Source organism: Notechis scutatus, chromosome Z (genome assembly GCF_049901735.1).
Source record: "Notechis scutatus isolate UNSWTSFEM ecotype Mainland chromosome Z, rNotScu1.2, whole genome shotgun sequence".
In the NCBI taxonomy this organism is placed as follows: Eukaryota; Metazoa; Chordata; class Lepidosauria; order Squamata; family Elapidae; genus Notechis; species Notechis scutatus.
The window spans coordinates 5,154,111-5,173,089 of NC_142025.1; the positions used below are offsets into that span (position 1 = coordinate 5,154,111).

At 40.9% G+C, this 18,979-nt stretch overlaps 1 protein-coding gene across 1 annotated transcript in view; it reads left to right on the top strand.

Moving 5' to 3' along the window:
* The window catches only part of OXSR1 (oxidative stress responsive kinase 1), a 96,068-nt gene that overhangs the window by 16,485 nt on the left and 60,604 nt on the right, over positions 1–18,979 (top strand). The window contains exon 3 of the mRNA XM_087946383.1: positions 18,347–18,455. Within this exon, the coding sequence (XP_087802509.1) occupies positions 18,347–18,455 (109 nt within the window). The remainder of the gene's footprint in view (positions 1–18,346; positions 18,456–18,979) is intronic.

Genomic DNA, 18,979 nt, shown 5'->3' on the forward strand with positions numbered 1-18,979 from the left:
ACAAGAAGGTGAAAAGTATAAGTTGCTTTTTGAACAGCTTGCAAGAGAACAATTAAAAAGGAAAGGTATATATGGTAATGAGAAAAAGACTTCTGATCTGTCTCCTGTATGCTTCCAGTTTACAAGCTCTCCCCTTCCTGTGGCAATTAGGCATCCAAGCCAATAGGCTTTGTGGTTTAGTCCAGACTTCAGTGTGAATGAAGTTATTCCTGTGTAAGCCACAAGGAGGATTGTGGTTCAGTTCAATTCTATTTTGAGACTGCATAAATGGGATTTGTGTTATCATTCAGGAATCCTCATATCTGGCAATCCTGTTTTGCTAATACATTCAGGGCAATGTTAGGACATCCGTGCTAGGATATCTGGGTGACGGCCACCACATCTGTTCTTATTCTGCTCAAATAGTCAAACATCTTACTGGGTTTCAATATTTGCCAATTTAGGGCTGAAAGACTTATTCAGCAAGTTCACTTGTCGAAAACGTAGATGGTTTAGAGCAGTATTTCTCAACCTTAGAAATTTAGGATGTATGGATTTCAACTCCCAGAATTTGTGGAAGTTAAAGAACACCCATTTTAAAGTTGCTAAGTTGAGAAAATGCTGATTTAGTACAGAGATTCAGACAAATGTTTTAGTTGTGACAAACTGGACACCCACAATTAATTTTACTCTCTGGGATAAGATGTAACAAGCTTTGTTCAGTCTTGATCTGGCTTGCACAGCACAGTCTGCAAACCATTGATTACTGACCATAATGACTAGGTTCCTACAACACAGTAAACCAATTTTTATCACATTTTGCAATTTTAAGATGTGCTGACTTTAAGGCTGGCTAGGGAATTCTGCGAGTTGAAATCTGTGCATCCTAAAGTTTCCAAGTTTGAGAAAAAAAACAATGGTCTAGAATAAGGGGGATAGACAGGCTCAAGGAAAAACAAAATCCCTTTGTTTTACAATGTCCAGTGTCAAAAATTCCAGAGGAATCGGGAAAAAAATCCTATTTTTCTTCTCTTGGAAGGAATTGTCCTCCATAATATGTTTTCAGGTCTCTCGAAAGCCTTGAAACTTAATCCTTCGCCAGGCTCAAAATTTCTGTAAGAACCAGCATGACCTTCCCTGACTCAAAATCTTGGTGCTTCTTGAGTCTTCGCAACAAGGACGTGTTTATAATTAGCAGGCAGAAATCTCAAGATGAATGTTGTCTTCAGACACACTGGCAGTGTTTTACATTTAAATTTGCAAGGCTTTTATGCGCGCCAGGAGGAACGAATAGAAATATGCTTGTATAACTGGAAGATGTTAATATAAAACCAAGGTTGTTATCTCTGCAGACACACGAGACACTGGGTGACATCAAATAATGGTTGGGTGTGAAGTTAGAAAGCACAGGTAGTCCTCAACTTACCAGAGTTCATTTAGTGACCATTCAAAGTTACAGCAGCTCTGAAAAAGTGCCGTAGGACCATTTTTCACATTTATGACTGTTGCAAAGTCCTGGGGTCCTGAGATCAGTTTTTGTGACCTGACAAGCACATTCAACGGGGAAGCCACTTAATCATCATGTTTCTAATTTAATTGCACTGATTCACGTGAGAACTATGGCAAGAAAGATGGTAAAATGGGGCAAAACTCATGTAAATATTTCACGTAGCAATATAAATTTGGGGCTTAATTGTGGTTGTAACTCGAGGACTACCTATATAAGAAAAGGGTGCAAGGCTTGTATTCCTGCTTCTAAGAAGAGTATTTTTAAATTAATAACTTATGCAACCTTGTGCAGCAATTTCATTTTAGGTGCAACTTTCTGCATGGCACTGCTTCGGATCTGAAAGGCCTTTTACAAAAATGTTGAAATATTTAAATTGATATATATACTTGACAAGCAGAGTGTGCCAATTCTTGAATTTCTTAATAGTTCATTTGCTCTAGGCTTCAACAGGTCTCCTTGTTTAGTCGTTGGAAACACCTCATGTACTTTTTGCTGAAATGAAAAAAAAATGAATTAGTGATTTTTAGACCAGAAGCTGCTCCTTTCCTTTCCTTTCCTTTCCTTTCCTTTCCTTTCCTTTCCTTTCCTTTCCTTTCCTTTCCTTTCCTTTCCTTTCCTTTCCTTCCCTTTCCCCTTCCCCTTCCCCTTCCCCTTCCCCTTTCATTCCCTTCCTTTCTCCTCCCACCCTCCTTTCTTCTTCCCTCCCTCCCTCGCTCCCTCCCTCCTTTCGTTCTTCCTTCCCTTCCCTTTCCCTTTCATTCCCTTTCCCTGTCCCTTTCCCTTCCCTTCCTCTTTCCTGTCCCTTTCCCTTCCCCTTTGGTTTCGCTTTCCCTTCCCTTTCCCTGTCCTTTTCCCTTCCCTTTCTCTGTCCCTTTCCCTTCCTTTCCTTTCCCTTCCCTTTCCTTTCCATTTCTCTGTCCCTTTCCTTTTCCTTTCCCCTTTCCCTTCCCTTCCCCTTTTCCTTCCCTTTTCCTTTCTCTGTACCTTTCCCTTCCCGTTTGCTTTTCCTTTCGCTTCCTTTCCTTCCCTTTCCGTTTCCTTTCCCTTTCCCTTCCCCTTTGCTTTCCCTTTCCCTTTCCTTTCCCTGTCCTTTCCCCTTCCCCTTTGCTTCCTTTCTCCTCCCACACTCCTTTTTCTTCCATCCTTTCCTCCCTCCCTCCTTTCTTTCTTATTCCTTCCCTTTCCTTCCCCTCCCCTGTCCCTTCCCTTTCCCTTTCCCTCCCCTTCCGTTCCCTTTCCCTGTCCCTTTCCCTTCTCTTCCCTTCCTTTCTCCTCCTACCCTCCTTTCTCCTTCCCTCTCTCCCTTCCCCCCTCCCTCCTTTTGTTCTTCTTCCTTCCCTTTCCTTTCCTTTCCCTGTCCCTTTCCCTTCCCCTTTGCATTCCCTTCCCTTTCCCTATCCCTTCCCTTTCCCTTCCCTTTCCCTGCCCCTTTCCTTTCCCTTTCCTTCCCTTTCCCTTTCCTTTCCCTGTTCCTTCCCTTTCCCTTCCCTTTCCCTTCCCTTTCCCTTCCTTTCCTGTCCCTTCCCCTTTGCCTTCCCTTCCTTTCCCTATCACTTCCCTTTCCTTTCCCTGTTCCTTTCCCTTCCCTGTCCCTTCCCTTTCCCTATCCCTTCCCTTCCCTTTCCCTGTCCCTTCCCCTTTGCCTTCCCTTCCTTTCCTATCCCTTTCCTTTCCCTGTTCCTTTCCCTTCCCTTTCCCTGTCCCTTCCCCTTCCCTTTCCCTGTCCCTTCCCCTTCCCTTTCCCTGCCCCTTTCCCTTTCCTTTCCCTTCCCTTCCCCTTCCCTTTCCTCCCCTTCACCTTCCCTTTCCCGTTCCTGTCCCTTTCCCTTTGCTTTCCCTTCCTTTCCCTATCCCTTCCCTTTCCTTTCCCTGTTCCTTTCCTTCCCTGTCCCTTCCTTTCCCTATCCCTTCCCTTCCCTTTCCCTGTCCCTTCCCCTTTGCCTTCCCTTCCCTTTCCCTATCCCTTCCCTTTCCTTTCCCTGTCCCTTTCCCTTTGCCTTCCCTTCCTTTCCCTATCCCTTCCTTCCCTTTCCCTGTCCCTTTCCTTTGCCTTCCCTTCCCTTTCCCTATCCCTTCCCTTTCCTTTCCCTGTTCCTTTCCCTTCCCTGTCCCTTCCCTTTCCCTATCCCTTCCCTTCCCTTTCCCTGTCCCTTCCCCTTTGCCTTCCCTTCCCTTTCCCTATCCCTTCCCTTTCCTTTCCCTGTTCCTTTCCCTTCCCTTTCCCTGTCCCTTCCCCTTCCCTTTCCCTGTCCCTTCCCTTCCCTTTCCCTGCCCCTTCCCCTTTCCTTTCCCTTCCCTTCCCCTTCCCTTTCCTCCCCTTCACCTTCCCTTTCCTGTTCCCTGTCCCTTTCCCTTTGCTTTCCCTTCCTTTCCCTTCCCCTTCCCTTCCTTTTTCCTCTCACTCTCCTTTCTTCTTCCCTCCCTCCCTCCTTTCTTTCTTCTTCCTTCCATTCCCTTTCCTTCCCCTTTCCCTTCCCCTTCCCCTTCCCTTTCCTTCCCATTTCCTTTCCCTTTCCTTCCCTTTCCCTTCCCTTCCCTTTCCTTTCCTTCCCTTCCCCTTCCCTTCCTCTTCCCTTTGCATTCCCTTTCCCTTTCCTTTCCCTGTTTTTTTCCTTCCACTTTGCTTTCCCTTTCCCTTCTTTTCCCTTTCCTTTCCCTGTCCCTTTCCTTTGGTTTCCCTTTCCCTTCCTTTCCCTTCCCCTTTGGTTTCCTTCCCCTTCCCTTCCCTTCCCTTTCCTCCCCTTCACCTTCCCTTTCCCTTCCCTTCCCCTTTCCTTTCCCTTCCCTTCCCTTTCCTTTCCCTTCCCCTTTCCTTTCCCTTCCCTTCCCTTCCTCTTCCCTTTGCATTCCTTTCCTTCCTTTCCTTTCCTTTCCCTGTTTTTTTCCTTCCACTTTGCTTTCCCTTTCCTTCTTTTCCCTTTCCCTTTCCCTGTCCCTTTCCTTTGCTTTCCCTTTCCTTCCTTTCCCTTCCCCTTTGGTTTCCCTTCCCTTCCCTTCCCCTTCCCTTTCCTCCCCTTCACCTTCCCTTTCCTTTCCCTTCCCTTTCCTTTCCCTTTCCTTCCCTTTCCCTTCCCCTTCCCCTTTCCTTTCCCTTCCCTTCCCCTTCCCTTCCTCTTCCCTTTGCATTCCCTTTCCCTTCCTTTCCCTTTCCTTTCCCTGTTTTTTTCCTTCCACTTTGCTTTCCCTTTCCTTCTTTTCCCTTTCCTTTCCCTGTCCCTTTCCTTTGCTTTCCTTTCCTTCCTTTCCCTTCCCCTTTGGTTTCCTTCCTTCCCCTTCCCTTTCCTCCCCTTCACCTTCCCTTTCCCTTCCCTTCCCCTTTCCTTTCCCTTCCTTCCCTTTCCTTTCCCTTCCCTTTCCTTTCCCTTCCCTTCCCCTTCCTCTTCCCTTTGCATTCCTTTCCCTTCCTTTCCCTTTCCTTTCCCTGTTTTTTTCCTTCCACTTTGCTTTCCCTTTCCCTTCTTTTCCTTTCCTTTCCCTGTCCCTTTCCTTTGCTTTCCCTTTCCCTTCCTTTCCCTTCCCCTTTGGTTTCCCTTCCCTTCCCCTTCCCTTTCCTCCCCTTCACCTTCCCTTTCCTTCCCTTCCCCTTTCCTTTCCCTTCCCTTCCTTTCCTTTCCCTTCCCCTTTCCTTTCCCTTCCCTTCCCCTTCCTCTTCCCTTTGCATTCCCTTTCCCTTCCTTTCCCTTTCCTTTCCCTGTTTTTTTCCTTCCACTTTGCTTTCCCTTTCCCTTCTTTTCCCTTTCCCTTTCCCTGTCCCTTTCCTTTGCTTTCCCTTTCCCTTCCTTTCCCTTCCCCTTTGGTTTCCCTTCCTTCCCTTCCCTTTCCTCCCCTTCACCTTCCCTTTCCCTTCCCTTCCCTTTCCTTTCCCTTCCCTTCCCTTTCCTTTCCTTCCCCTTCCTTTCCCTTCCCTTCCCCTTCCTCTTCCCTTTGCATTCCCTTTCCTTCCTTTCCCTTTCCTTTCCCTGTTTTTCCTTCCACTTTGCTTTCCCTTTCCCTTCTTTTCCCTTTCCCTTTCCCTGTCCCTTTCCTTTGCTTTCCCTTTCCCTTCCTTTCCCTTCCCCTTTGGTTTCCCTTCCCTTCCCCTTCCCTTTCCTCCCCTTCACCTTCCTTTCCCTTCCTTCCCCTTTCCTTTCCCTTCCTTCCCTTTCCTTTCCCTTCCCCTTTCCTTTCCTTCCCTTCCCCTTCCTCTTCCCTTTGCATTCCCTTTCCCTTCCTTTCCCTTTCCTTTCCCTGTTTTTTTCCTTCCACTTTGCTTTCCCTTTCCCTTCTTTTCCCTTTCCTTTCCCTGTCCCTTTCCTTTGCTTTCCTTTCCCTTCCTTTCCCTTCCCCTTTGGTTTCCTTCCCTTCCCCTTCCCTTTCCTCCCCTTCACCTTCCCTTTCCCTTCCCTTCCCCTTTCCTTTCCCTTCCCTTCCTTTCCTTTCCCTTCCCCTTTCCTTTCCCTTCCCTTCCCTTCCTCTTCCCTTTGCATTCCCTTTCCCTTCCTTTCCCTTTCCTTTCCCTGTTTTTTTCCTTCCACTTTGCTTTCCCTTTCCCTTCTTTTCCCTTTCCCTTTCCCTGTCCCTTTCCTTTGCTTTCCCTTTCCCTTCCTTTCCCTTCCCCTTTGGTTTCCCTTCCCTTCCCCTTCCCTTTCCTCCCCTTCACCTTCCCTTTCCCTTCCCTTCCCCTTTCCTTTCCCTTCCCTTCCCTTTCCTTTCCTTCCCTTTCCTTTCCTTCCCTTCCCTTCCTCTTCCCTTTGCATTCCTTTCCCTTCCTTTCCCTTTCCTTTCCCTGTTTTTTCCTTCCACTTTGCTTTCCCTTTCCCTTCTTTTCCCTTTCCCTTTCCCTGTCCCTTTCCTTTGCTTTCCCTTTCCCTTCCTTTCCCTTCCCTTTGGTTTCCTTCCCTTCCCCTTCCCTTTCCTCCCCTTCACCTTCCCTTTCCCTTCCCTTCCCTTTCCTTTCCCTTCCCTTCCTTTCCTTTCCCTTCCCCTTTCCTTTCCCTTCCCTTCCCTTCCTCTTCCCTTTGCATTCCCTTTCCCTTCCTTTCCCTTTCCTTTCCCTGTTTTTTTCCTTCCACTTTGCTTTCCCTTTCCCTTCTTTTCCCTTTCCTTTCCCTGTCCCTTTCCTTTGCTTTCCCTTTCCCTTCCTTTCCCTTCCCCTTTGGTTTCCCTTCCCCTTCCCTTCCCCTTCCCTTTCCTCCCCTTCACCTTCCCTTTCCCTTCCCTTCCCCTTTCCTTCCCTTCCCTTTCCTTTCCCTTCCCCTTTCCTTTCCCTTCCCTTCCCCTTCCTCTTCCCTTTGCATTCCCTTTCCCTTTCCTTTCCCTGTTTTTTCCCTTGCTCTTTGCTTTCCCTTTCCCTTCTTTTCCCTTTCCCTTTCCCTTCCCGTTTGCATTCCTTTCCCTTCCTTTCCCTTTCCTTTCCCTGTTTTTTCCCTTGCTCTTTGCTTTCCCTTTCCCTTCTTTTCCCTTTCCCTTTCCCTTCCCGTTTGCATTCCCTTTCCTTCCTTTCCCTTTCCTTTCCCTGTTTTTTTCCTTCCACTTTGCTTTCCCTTTCCTTCTTTTCCCTTTCCTTTCCCTGTCCCTTTCCTTTGCTTTCCCTTTCCCTTCCTTTCCCTTCCCCTTTGGTTTCCCTTTCCCTCCCTTTCCTTTCCCTTCCCCTTTCCTTTCCCTTCCCTTCCCTTCCTCTTCCCTTTGCATTCTTTTTCCCTTTCTTTCCTTTCCTTCCCTGTTTTTTCCCTTGCTCTTTGCTTTCCCTTTCCTTTCCCTTCCTTACCCTTCCTCTTCCCTTTGCATTCCCTTTCCCTTTCTTTCCCTTTCCTTTCCCTGTTTTTTCCCTTGCTCTTTCCTTTCCCTTTCCTTCTTTTCCCTTTCCCTTTCCCTTCCCGTTTGCTTTCCCTTTCCCTTCCTTTCCCTTTCCTTTCCCTGTTTTTTTCCTTCCCCTTTGCTTTCCCTTTCCCTTCTTTTCCCTTTCCTTTCCCTGTCCCTTTCCTTTGCTTTCCCTTTCCTTCCTTTCCCTTCCCCTTTGGTTTCCCTTCCCCTTCCCTTCCCCTTCCCTTTCCTCCCCTTCACCTTCCCTTTCCCTTTCCCTTCCCTTCCCCTTTCCTTTCCTTCCCTTCCCTTTCCTTTCCCTTCCCCTTTCCTTTCCCTTCCCTTCCCCTTCCTCTTCCCTTTGCATTCCCTTTCCCTTTCTTTCCCTTTCCTTTCCCTGTTTTTTCCCTTGCTCTTTGCTTTCCCTTTCCCTTCTTTTCCCTTTCCCTTTCCCTTCCCGTTTGCTTTCCCTTTCCCTTCCTTTCCCTTTCCTTTCCCTGTTTTTTCCCTTGTTCTTTGCTTTCCCTTTCCCTTCTTTTCCTTTCCCTTTCCCTTCCCGTTTGCTTTCTTTTTCCCTTCCTTTCCCTTTCCTTTCCCTGTTTTTTTCCTTCCCCTTTGCTTTCCCTTTCCCTTCTTTTCCCTTTCCTTTCCCTTCCCTTCCCTTTCCTTCCCCTTTCCTTTCCCTTCCCTTCCCCTTCCTCTTCCCTTTGCATTCCTTTCCCTTTCTTTCCCTTTCCTTTCCCTGTTTTTTCCTTTGCTCTTTGCTTTCCCTTTCCCTTCTTTTCCCTTTCCCTTTCTCTTCCCGTTTGCTTTCCCTTTCCCTTCCTTTCCCTTTCCTTTCCCTGTTTTTTTCCTTCCCCTTTGCTTTCCCTTTCCCTTCTTTTCCCTTTCCTTTCCCTTCCCTTCCCTTTCCTTTCCCTTCCCCTTTCCTTTCCCTTCCCTTCCCCTTCCTCTTCCCTTTGCATTCCCTTTCCCTTTCTTTCCTTTCCTTTCCTTCCCTTCCCCTTCCTCTTCCCTTTGCATTCCCTTTCCCTTTCTTTCCCTTTCCTTTCCCTGTTTTTCCCTTGCTCTTTGCTTTCCTTTCCCTTCTTTTCCCTTTCCCTTTCCCTTTCCCTTATTTTCCCTTCCCTTTCCCTTTCCTTCCCTTTCCCTTTCCTTTTCCCTTCCTTTCTCCTCCCTCCTTCCTTTCTTCTTCTCTCCCTCCCTCCCTCCCTCCTTTATTTCTTCTTCCTTCCCTTCCACTTTCCTTTCCTTTTCCTTTTCCCCTTCCCCTTCTTTACTTTTCTTTTTTAAGATTTGTATTGCTTTCAATCTTTTGAAAATTTCTTTAGTAACAGTTACATATGTGTATGTGTTCCTTGATCTATAAGTCTGCTCATTTGCGGCTTTGAATAAAACCGTTCAGTTTTCAGCTTTCAGACGTGTCTATTGAAAGTAATTGGCCGTTGACAGGTGAGGGAGGGCCTGTGGAGGAGTCAGGGGTGTGAAAGAGGCATGGGGAGGGTCAGAGAGGATATTTAAGATATTAAGGTATTTAAGATGCATGAATGGTGAGGGAGGCAAGGTTTGGGGAGGGTGCATGGATGAGGTGATTCAGTGACTTCTAACCCTCCCTGCAGGCTTCCCCATTGACTTTCTAGGGAAGCCATCAGGGACGATTGCAAATACTGGTCACATGATCACAGAGCGTTGCAATTAGTCATAAATGCAAACTGATTGCCAAATGCCCATATTGTAGTCATGTGACTGTCTATCTGCTAGGACAACTTCAAGGACTTGTTGTAAGTACAATTCACTCAGCAGCATCGTACCTTGGAACGGTTGCTGAACAAATGGTTAAATCAAGTATTATGTATATTCAGGATTGTCTGGCCAACAAGGAGCAAATCCTGAGAGCCAATTTTATATTCGGCAACAGTATGAATAGTTTTCTTTTATGCTTGTGTATCAGAGTCCCTAAAGAGATGCATGGTGTCCTTCTATGATTTAAAAAAAAAAACTCATCTCCCACCATTTAGAAAAAAATTTCACATCCAGTTTAAAAAGTCTCTCTCAAGCGGAGCTCTAGGTACAGGTGGTCCTTGACTTAACTCCCACAATTGAGGCCAAAATTTCTGTTGCCAAGCCAAGCAAGACAATTTTTAAACGAGTTTTGCCCCATTTTACAACCTTTCTGGGCACAGTTGTGAAGTGAACCAATGCACTTGTTAAGTTAGAATACGGTTGTTAAGTGAATCTGGCTTCCCCATTGACTTTGCTTGTCACTGGTCACAAAAAGGGATCACGTGGCACTGGTACACTGAAACTGCCATAAATATGAGCCAGTTGCCTAGCGCCCAAATTTTGATTATGTGGGGAGGGCGGAGCTGGCGTCGCGACGATACGGCATGCGATCTTGGAGATCTGAGATCGCAGCTGATATCTTTGCTCCTGGACGGTCCAAGTGGATCTAAAACGTCCCGAAGAGATGGTGAATGTAAAGAGTGCATCCTGTCGATCCCAGGGATACCGCAAAGTCCCTGGTAGATCCAGGAGAAGCTCTTTGCCAGCGCAAAGAGGCAGCCATTAAAGCTGCTGAAGTTGGGACAGCTCGAAACGGAAGAGAACGGAAAGAGAGAGTGTGTGAGAACTTTTTCTTTATTTTAAGACTTGAAAGGACACCCTAAGGGAAAGAAAGAATCTGTAAAAGTTTTGACAGAAGTGATTAAGCGGCGATTTTAAACAGGAATGTCAAAGTAATATTTTTTTTCTCATTGCTGGATTTTCTACACATGATCTTATATTTTGAAACTGGACTGGTTCTTTTCTTCTTTTTATATATTCTTCTCTCCTTTTTGATTTTATAATATTTTAAGCCAGAGACTCCCTTTTAGTTATTTTTAAAAATCTTTTTCTTTTTTTAAAAAATTAATTCTTATTATATTTTGCTTGGAAAAGGAGGGGGAAAGTGAAAGCTAAAGAAACTTTGTAACACTGCCAACTAGAGGCTTGGAAATATTCTATTTTTCTTTTGACCAGACAAAGCTGAGAAAGAACTGAGACTTTGTTTCAAGGACATTGCCTGCTTGATAAGCTAAGAGGGAAGAGCACGGGAGAGTATTATTACAGGTGCTCTTCTGGGTTTCTATCAACAGCTGGAGTCTGGTGTTGAAGCTTAGGAAAAGAAAAGGTGATAAGTCTCTGGAGAAGAGCCTTGGATAATCGAACAAAGTGCAGTGTGTTCTTTTTATTCTTTTTAAACTTTGCTACCCCTCCTCATCAGTTTACTTTTTTTTTTTGCAATAGCTATTTGGATTTTGGCTCTCTGGAACTTGTCTTTGTTTTTGTTTTTCTTGTCTTTGGAAGTTAAATTTCTCGTCTGCTTTTTATTTTAAAGGAAAAGCTTTAGTATTAATGCTTCCCTTCCTTTTCTTTTTAAGGGAGTGGCCTTTTTCTTCTCTTTCCCTTCCTGGTATTTTTGACTTTCCATCTACCTTCCATATTGGGTTTTTTTTTCTTTTTCTTTTTTTCTTTTTGGTATATTTTTATGCATACTTTTATATTTGAGATCTCTTAATTGGATTAAGGTGTTGAAGAACCTGAAGAATTTTTCCTTTTTTTTTTTTAGCCTTTTTCTTCACTTTTTTGCCTTTTTTAGGATTTTACAACTTTTTCTTTTGTGTGTGTTCATGGTGTGTTCATGGTCTTTTCCTTCATTTTTGAATTTTTACTGTCATCTAACTAACTGATTGGATTAAAGTATACAAGAACCTGAAGAAATTTTTTCTTCTTTTTCTATTATTATTACTATTTGGCTACTCTTTTCTTACTATTCTCCTACTTTTTTCCTACTATTTTTATTTGGAACTGCAATTGGTTATTTTACAACTGGATTAAGGTCTAGAAGAACCTGAAGATTTTGAACTCCTCAAAATGAGTAGGAAATTAACAGCTCCTGGTTCAAGAAAAAGTGACCCAGCAGAACAAGAAAAAGTGACCCTGCAGATGATTATGCAAGGAATTCAAAATATTCAAACAAGATCAGAGAATATTGAAAAGAGAATAGAGAACATTGAACAAAGAACAGAGAACATTGAACAAAGAACAGGGAAAACCGATGAAAAAGTGGAGAACATCCAACAAATGATGATGAAGTATGATGAGAGACTCCAAAAAATTGAAGAAGAAGATAAACAAAGAGACAAGAAGATTGGAGACATTGATAACAGATTAACTGTGGTTGAACAAGATAAAAGTGGTATGCTGAGATGGGAGATGGACAGATAAGAATTTTATCTTAGATTCCAAAACATAGAGGAAGAAAAAGGACAAAATCTAGCTGAGATAATGATAGAAATATTGGCTGAAGCTTTGGAAATAACTGAAGAGAAGATGATGGATGGAATAGGTGAGGTTTATCAAGTCTTCACAAGATATGCAATGAGAAATAGCTTACCAAGAGAAGTTCACATCAGATTTACAAAGAAAGCCATTAAAATGCAAATATTGCAAGTGGCAAGAGAGAAAACATTGAAATATAAAGATAAGGAGATTGTGGTCTTGAAACAAGTACCCTGAAGAGTGAGAGAGATGAGAAGGGAATACCGATTCTTGATCAAATTATTACTTAAAAAAGAGGTGAATTATAGATGGCTGATTCCAGAAGGTTTAATGTTTACATGGCAAGAACAGAGATATAGAATTGACTCAATTGAGAAAGCTGAATCATTTTACACAGAATTTTTCAGAGGGGAGGAAGAGGCAGAAAAAGAAATTTCACTAATTGAATTCCAAGAGGACTCCCAAATGACGACTGAAAAAGAAAAAGGTGCAGTAGGTGGAAAGGAGGAAGCCAAAGAAAAACGTGAACCAAGATCCACGAGAGCTGTCAAACCTAATTACAAAATATAACCATGGAAGAGAAAAAATTGATTGCAATGAATATAAATGGACTTAACTCAGCCGTTAAAAGAAGGAAAATCTTTCATAAATTAGAGAAATTAAAAATTGATATAATCTGCCTACAAGAAGTACATATTAAAAAACAATATGAGCAATTGTTTATACAGCCAAAATTAGGGAAAATATTCACTTCCTTGACACAATGTAAGAAAAGAGGAGTGGTTTTATATATTTAAGAGACCATCTCAGCGAAATTGATTTATACTGATGACGATGGAAGAATATTAATGGTGGAAATAATGGACAATAATCTGAAAACACTCCTGATTGCAATTTATGCCCCGAATGACAAACAAGAAGAATTCTATAAAATATTACATATGAAAATAGTTGAACTGGACTATGTTAATATAGTTATGATGGGAGATTTTAATGGAATTGTAGACAATAAACTGGACTACACAGCACAGAAACAATAAAGCAAAATAGAAAGACTCTCCCTAAATCTTTTTTTAAAATGGTAGATGAAATAAACTTAAAAGATACATGGAGAGAAAGAAACGCTAAAACTAAACAATACACCTTCTACTCAAATAGACACTTATCATGGTCCAGAATAGATAGGATATGGATGTCAACAGAATTGTTAACTAATATTCAAGAAATAAATATTGAAACAAGTACTTGGGCAGATCACAATCCAATGACAATTAAATGGAAAGGACAAAGAAGAAGATCTAGATGGACGTTAAATAATACTATTTTAAAGGGAAAAGACTTCACAAAGTGGATGGAGAAAGAATTGGCCTTTTCTTTGGAGAAAACAAAAAGAAGATACATCAATCCAGAATGTATGGGATACAATGAAGGCACATGCCAGAGCCTTGATAATAGACTATACAAGGAAAAGAAATACCATGAAAAGATTAGCCTCTAAGGCATTAGAAGATGAGTATAAAGGACTCGAAAAAGAGCTACAGAAAATGCCACAGAGAAAGGACATTAAGTTAAAAATGGACATAACCAAACATAAAATGGGTCTAATAGAAAAAGAAGAATTAGCACAAAAAATTAGAGGTGCCAAACAGAACTATTTTGAAGATGCAAATAAACCAGGTAGATGGTTAGCATATAAATTGAGAAAGGAGAAAGAATCAAGGAAAATATCCCAATTAATAGATGACCAAGGCCAAGTTTGCTATGGTAGTAAAGAGAAGAAGGAAATTATTCGAGATTATTATGGGAAACTATACACACAAGAGAATATTGATGAGGAAAGAGTTAAACAGAATGCTAATTTACCCCAGATACCTAAAGAGATTGAAACAATGTTAGAAAGCAATATAACGATGATGGAGTTAACTGAAGCACTTAAGAAACAAAATAATGAAAAGGCACCAGGCCCAGATGGACTTCCGGCAGAATTTTACAAAACATTACAAGAATCATTGAATTTTCCACTGCTAGACGTTATGAATGAAGTTATGTTAAAGAAGAGGATACCTAAATCATGGTCAGAAGCTTATATCACACTTGTTTCAAAAGAGGAGACCGATCCATTACAAATCAAGAACTATAGACCTATCTCCGTACTAAACGCAGATTATAAAATCTTTTCTTCAATATTGGCAGAAAGACTTAAAAATATTTAAATAATTTTATCCATCCTGACCAAAATGGATTTCTGCCAAAGAGACAAATCAAAGACAATATGAGAGTAATCTTGGACACTTTGGAATACTACGAGGCACATCCCGAAAAACAAATGGCTTTGATATTTCTAGATGCATAGAAGGCATTTGATAATGTGAATAGGCGATTCATGTTATTACTGCTGGAACAGATGGGCTTGGCTAGAAAATTTATTCAAGCAATAGAAGCTATATATCATAAGCAGACGGCAAAGGTAATGATAGAGGGAGAACTGACAGAATCTATCGATATAAGAAAAGGAACAAGACAAAGGTGCCCATTATCACCTCTGTTGTTTGTGTTAACTTTGGAAGTGCTAAACAGAAGTATTACAGATGAAAAGAATATAAAAGGGATGAAAATAAAAAAGGAAGAATTTAAGTTGCAAGCATTTGCAGATGATCTGGTTTTTATCTTAGAAAACCCACTAGAAACAGCATCAAAATTGATAGAAAAGATGGAGACATATGGAAAGGTGGCTGGTTTGAAAATAAATAAAGATAAGACAAAGATCTTGACAAAGAATATGCTATCAAGACAAAAGGAAGAATTGGCAGACCTATTGAAAATTCAGGTCACGAATAAGATCAAGTATTTTGGGATATACTTGACAGCAAGATGCAGTACACTAAAAGAGAATAATTATATCAAACTTAACAGCAGATAGCGCTAGATTTGGCGAAATGGGAAAATTTACAACTGTCATTAATAGGTAGAATATCAACAATCAAGATGAATATATTACCCAGAATTTTATATTTGTTCCAAACAATTCCAATTAGGCTTGGAAAAGACTACTTTGAAGATTTAAATAAAATTGTGTTGAAATATATATGGCAAGGTAAGAAAGCGAGAATAAAGTTAAAACCTTTGCAAGATGCTAGAATAAGAGGAGGATTTGGTTTGCCTAATTGGGAGTTGTATTACCAAGCTACAAATTTGATGTGGGTTAAGGAATGGATAACATTAAGAAATACTAGATTGTTGACATTAGAAGGACATGACCTGTTGTTGGGGTGGCATGCTTTTTATGGTATAAAGGAACTAAAACACAGGGGTACTTTAGAAGACATTATATACGGGAGTCTCTGTGGTTAAATTGGGAGAAGATTAAAAGACAATGTTACTTGAAAATTCCAGTCTGGCTATCGACTATTGAAGCATTTTCTTATCCTATAATATACAAAAAGGAACAAACAGTTAGATATGGTGAAATATTGAATGAAAAGGGTGAACTTAAATCTATACAAAAACTAGAGGAACAAGGTATAAAGATGAATTGGTTTTCATATGCGCAAATACATTCAAGGTATGATAAAGATTCTAAAACAGAAGGTTTCTATGATAAAATGACTGACTTAGATAAGATTTTGACAGGTACTGATGAAAAGGTGATTAAAAAATTGTATGGATATTTATTAGAAATTAAACTAGAAGAAGAACAAATTAAAGAAACTATGATTGCTTGAGGGAAGAATTTTGGATATGGGATTGATCTAGAGAAATGGCAAAAATTGTGGTCTCAAAATTATAAAATAACAACGTCAACAGCATATAAAGAAAATTGGTATAAGATGTTTTACAGGTGGCACTTTCCCCCGACAAGAATAGCAAGAATGTTCAAGAATAAATCCGAAAAATGTTGGAAATGTCATCAGATACCTGGCTCATGTTACCATATGTGGTGGACTTGTGCGGATGCTAAAAATACCGGACTAAAATCCACACGTGGTTGGAAAAAAATGACAAAAAAGCATATAGATTTGAAACCAGAAATATTTTTATTGGGAATTTTACCTGAAATATATAGTAAAGACTTGAAATACCTGATTGTAAATGTATTAACAGCGGCTAGGATTGTATTTGCTAAAAACTGGAAAAATGAGAAAATACCATCACAGGAGGAAATCATTAAGAAAATACTGGAATGTGCTGAAATGAGTAAATTGACATTTGAAATTAGAGAACAAGAGGATAAACAATTTTATAAAATTTGGGATCTATTCTATCAATGGTTAGACAATAAAATATAGCAATGAACTATGTAGACTTTTAGAAAATAATAAATATATAAAGATGTATTCTTTTCTTATTATATCTACAAAATGATTGTAGGATAGATCTGGGATGATAATATGAATTGTCAAAACTAAGTAAAATATGATCATTTTGGAAAACATGAATGAATAAAAGTATAGTCAAATGATTGATTAATAATGATATTAATGTATTTAATATATTGATTGAAAATATGAGATTATATACAATGTAATTATAATTGAAGACTATGAAATGGAAGCACAAAACAATTTGTAAACCAACCGGCAAAACTGTATGTACATATATGGAAGATGATGTGATGTTTTTATGTTTTGTTTGTTTATGTTTGTTTTAAAAACCAATTAAAAAAAAATTAAAAAAAATTTTTTGTTTGATCATGTAATCATGGAGATGCTGCAATGGTAGTAAATGTGAAAAATACTCGCAAGTCATTTTTTTCAATGCTTTGTAACTTTGAACGGTCACTAAATGAAAGATTGTAAGTCAAGGACTACTTGTATATCCATGTAGCTTGCTGGAAAACAAAGTGGCATCGTTTTCCAATTGCCTTTTTCCAGGATATTTCTTCAATTCCTCAATCGGTAGTCCTGCATCCTTATTGTCCCTGTGTACTTAATCATCAGGGTTGAAGTTTTGGAGATCAGCCCAGGTAGCATGGTGCTTGGGAAGAGGGTATCTTTCGTTCAGGTCAAACTCACGTAGCCTCTTCAAACCAGTGGTTTATTATTATTTCTTTCCAGAGTATTTTTTAACTGCCTAGTCTAGCCTACAACCCTAAAATCTCTGCATGGTCTCTCATCAAACCATAAACCAGATCAGGCCCTGCTTGTTTTCCGTGCCCAGGAAAAGTTGGCCAGTGCTAGCACTTGCTGAGATAGTATTGTTTAGTGAAAGTAAAGAATAAATAATAAAATTAATGGGAGAGCCAGATTTGTTTAGTCGTTAAGGCACCAGGATAGTCCCACCTTAGGCATGAAAGGCAGCTGGGTGACTTTGGGCCAATCCCCAGAAGACGATCACTTCTAGTCCTGTCTTAGGCAGGACCATAAAAATTGGCTGAGTGATTTTGGGCCAATCACCGAGTGATGGCCCTACCTTGTTGCAGTCCTACCTTAGGTGTGAAAGCCTGCTGGGTGACTTGAATCAGTGTTACTCTGTTGGGGAAACATAGGAGAAAGAAGGAAGGTAAGATACGGTTGCTATCTTGAATTAGTTATATAAACAATAAAAGAGGGATTTAAAAAAAAACCCTAAAAGAAATGCCACTTCCTTTTCGCTTGGTAGGCTGGATGTGGGTGAGTTTTTAGCACATTGCACAATGGAGCAAACATCCTAAACCTTCTTGGGGACCTCAGGGAAGTTTGGAATTTGGTAGCACTTTTGGGGAACCTCACCTTGAGTAGCCGCAAGCCTTGTGGCTGTCACAAAACAGCCGTTGCCCAGACACCAACCAAACTTTCAGTTGCAGATTTCCAACAGAAATGCGCCCCTTCTTTGCCCAAGAGAATGGGAACAAAATTAGGAACAGAGAGGAAGCTGGGGAGGCTCTAAGGAACAGGGTTCCATCATCTTAGGAACCCAAATAATAATATACTTGTAAATTATGTACAAGTAACAATACCTTGTTTACAATCAAATGGGTTTGCTGTCCTCCTGCAGATACAGGTAATTCTTGACTTAAGGCCTCAGTGGATACCAGAATCTCCGTTACTAGGCAAACTACATGAGCTATGTCCAATTTTGCAATACTTTTTGCCACAGTTGTTAAATGGTTCACTGCAGTTGTTCAGTGAATCACATGGTCATTAAGTGAATCTGGTTTCCCCCACTGACTTTGGTTGTCAGAAGCTGCCTGGGAAGGCCACAAATAGTGATGATATTATTCTGCAGCTGTCATAGATACATGCCAGTTGCCAAGCACCTGAAATTTGATCATGTGACCCGTGGGAATATTGTGACAGTTGTAAGTGCGAGGACAAGTCCTAAGTCCCTTTTTTCAGCGCAGTTGTATAACTTCGAACGGTTGCTAAATGAATGATCATAAGTCAAGGACTACCTGTATATCAACTGGAATGTGGACCCATATTTTCCAACACCCACTAGCAAATGCTGCATCCCTTATGTTTATGGGAGTTGTAGTTCAATCTGTCTGGGATATCTTTGCAAAGCCTGGGCCACCTTTTAGCCAGGATTTGGTTCAACTTTTGTTTCTTATATATTAGCATTTCCCAGCCTGGATTGAATTCAGGTGGGTAGGTTTCAGTTCCCAGAATTCTTAGCAATGATGATGCTGGCTGGTGGAATTCTGGGAGTTAAAGTCCACACATGGGAAAATCTGTAAATGAAGGTTTTTGTGTTGGTGTCCTGTTGCTTCAGTTTAGGGTGGTTAAGAGAATAGTAACTGAAAGTTGATTTTCCTTTCTTTTTCCTCTTCGCTTTCAGAAAGAAATTCAAGCAATGAGTCAGTGCCACCATCCAAACATTGTCTCTTACTATACTTCTTTTGTGGTGAAAGATGAACTTTGGTTAGTGATGAAGCTCCTAAGTGGAGGTAAGATTTTTGTGAATTCTGCTGCTGTTTGCCTTGGTTTGTAACTATAAAAAGGGATTTTAAAATGCAGATCTATTTTTTTTACTTGTCAATAACAACACCTTTTCTAAAAAACCTAAGTAGAATATGTTTGCAGGCTGGTTCATTTTAAAGATTTTGATGACATGCAATTTATAGATCAAACCAAGAATAAGAAAAACATCCAGCCTATTAGGGCAAATACAAAAAGCATTCTCTCATCTAGATGTTTGATACATAAGAATATTAATTGGCTAAATGGAAATGTAGACACAGCTACCGTAATCCTCAATTTACAACCAATCAAAGTTATGACAAACCTCCCTGGGGGTATTTAGGGCCCAATTGAGAAGATCTGATGGCTGCCTCATGTGATCACATGTTGGATACCCAACAACAAATGGATTTATGTCCATTTGTAGTGCCCAACAGTTATATGATAGAATTTCATGACGGTTTGCTGAAAACCAATGTTTACTTCTGTTTTTCAGCAAATCTGGCCAGTA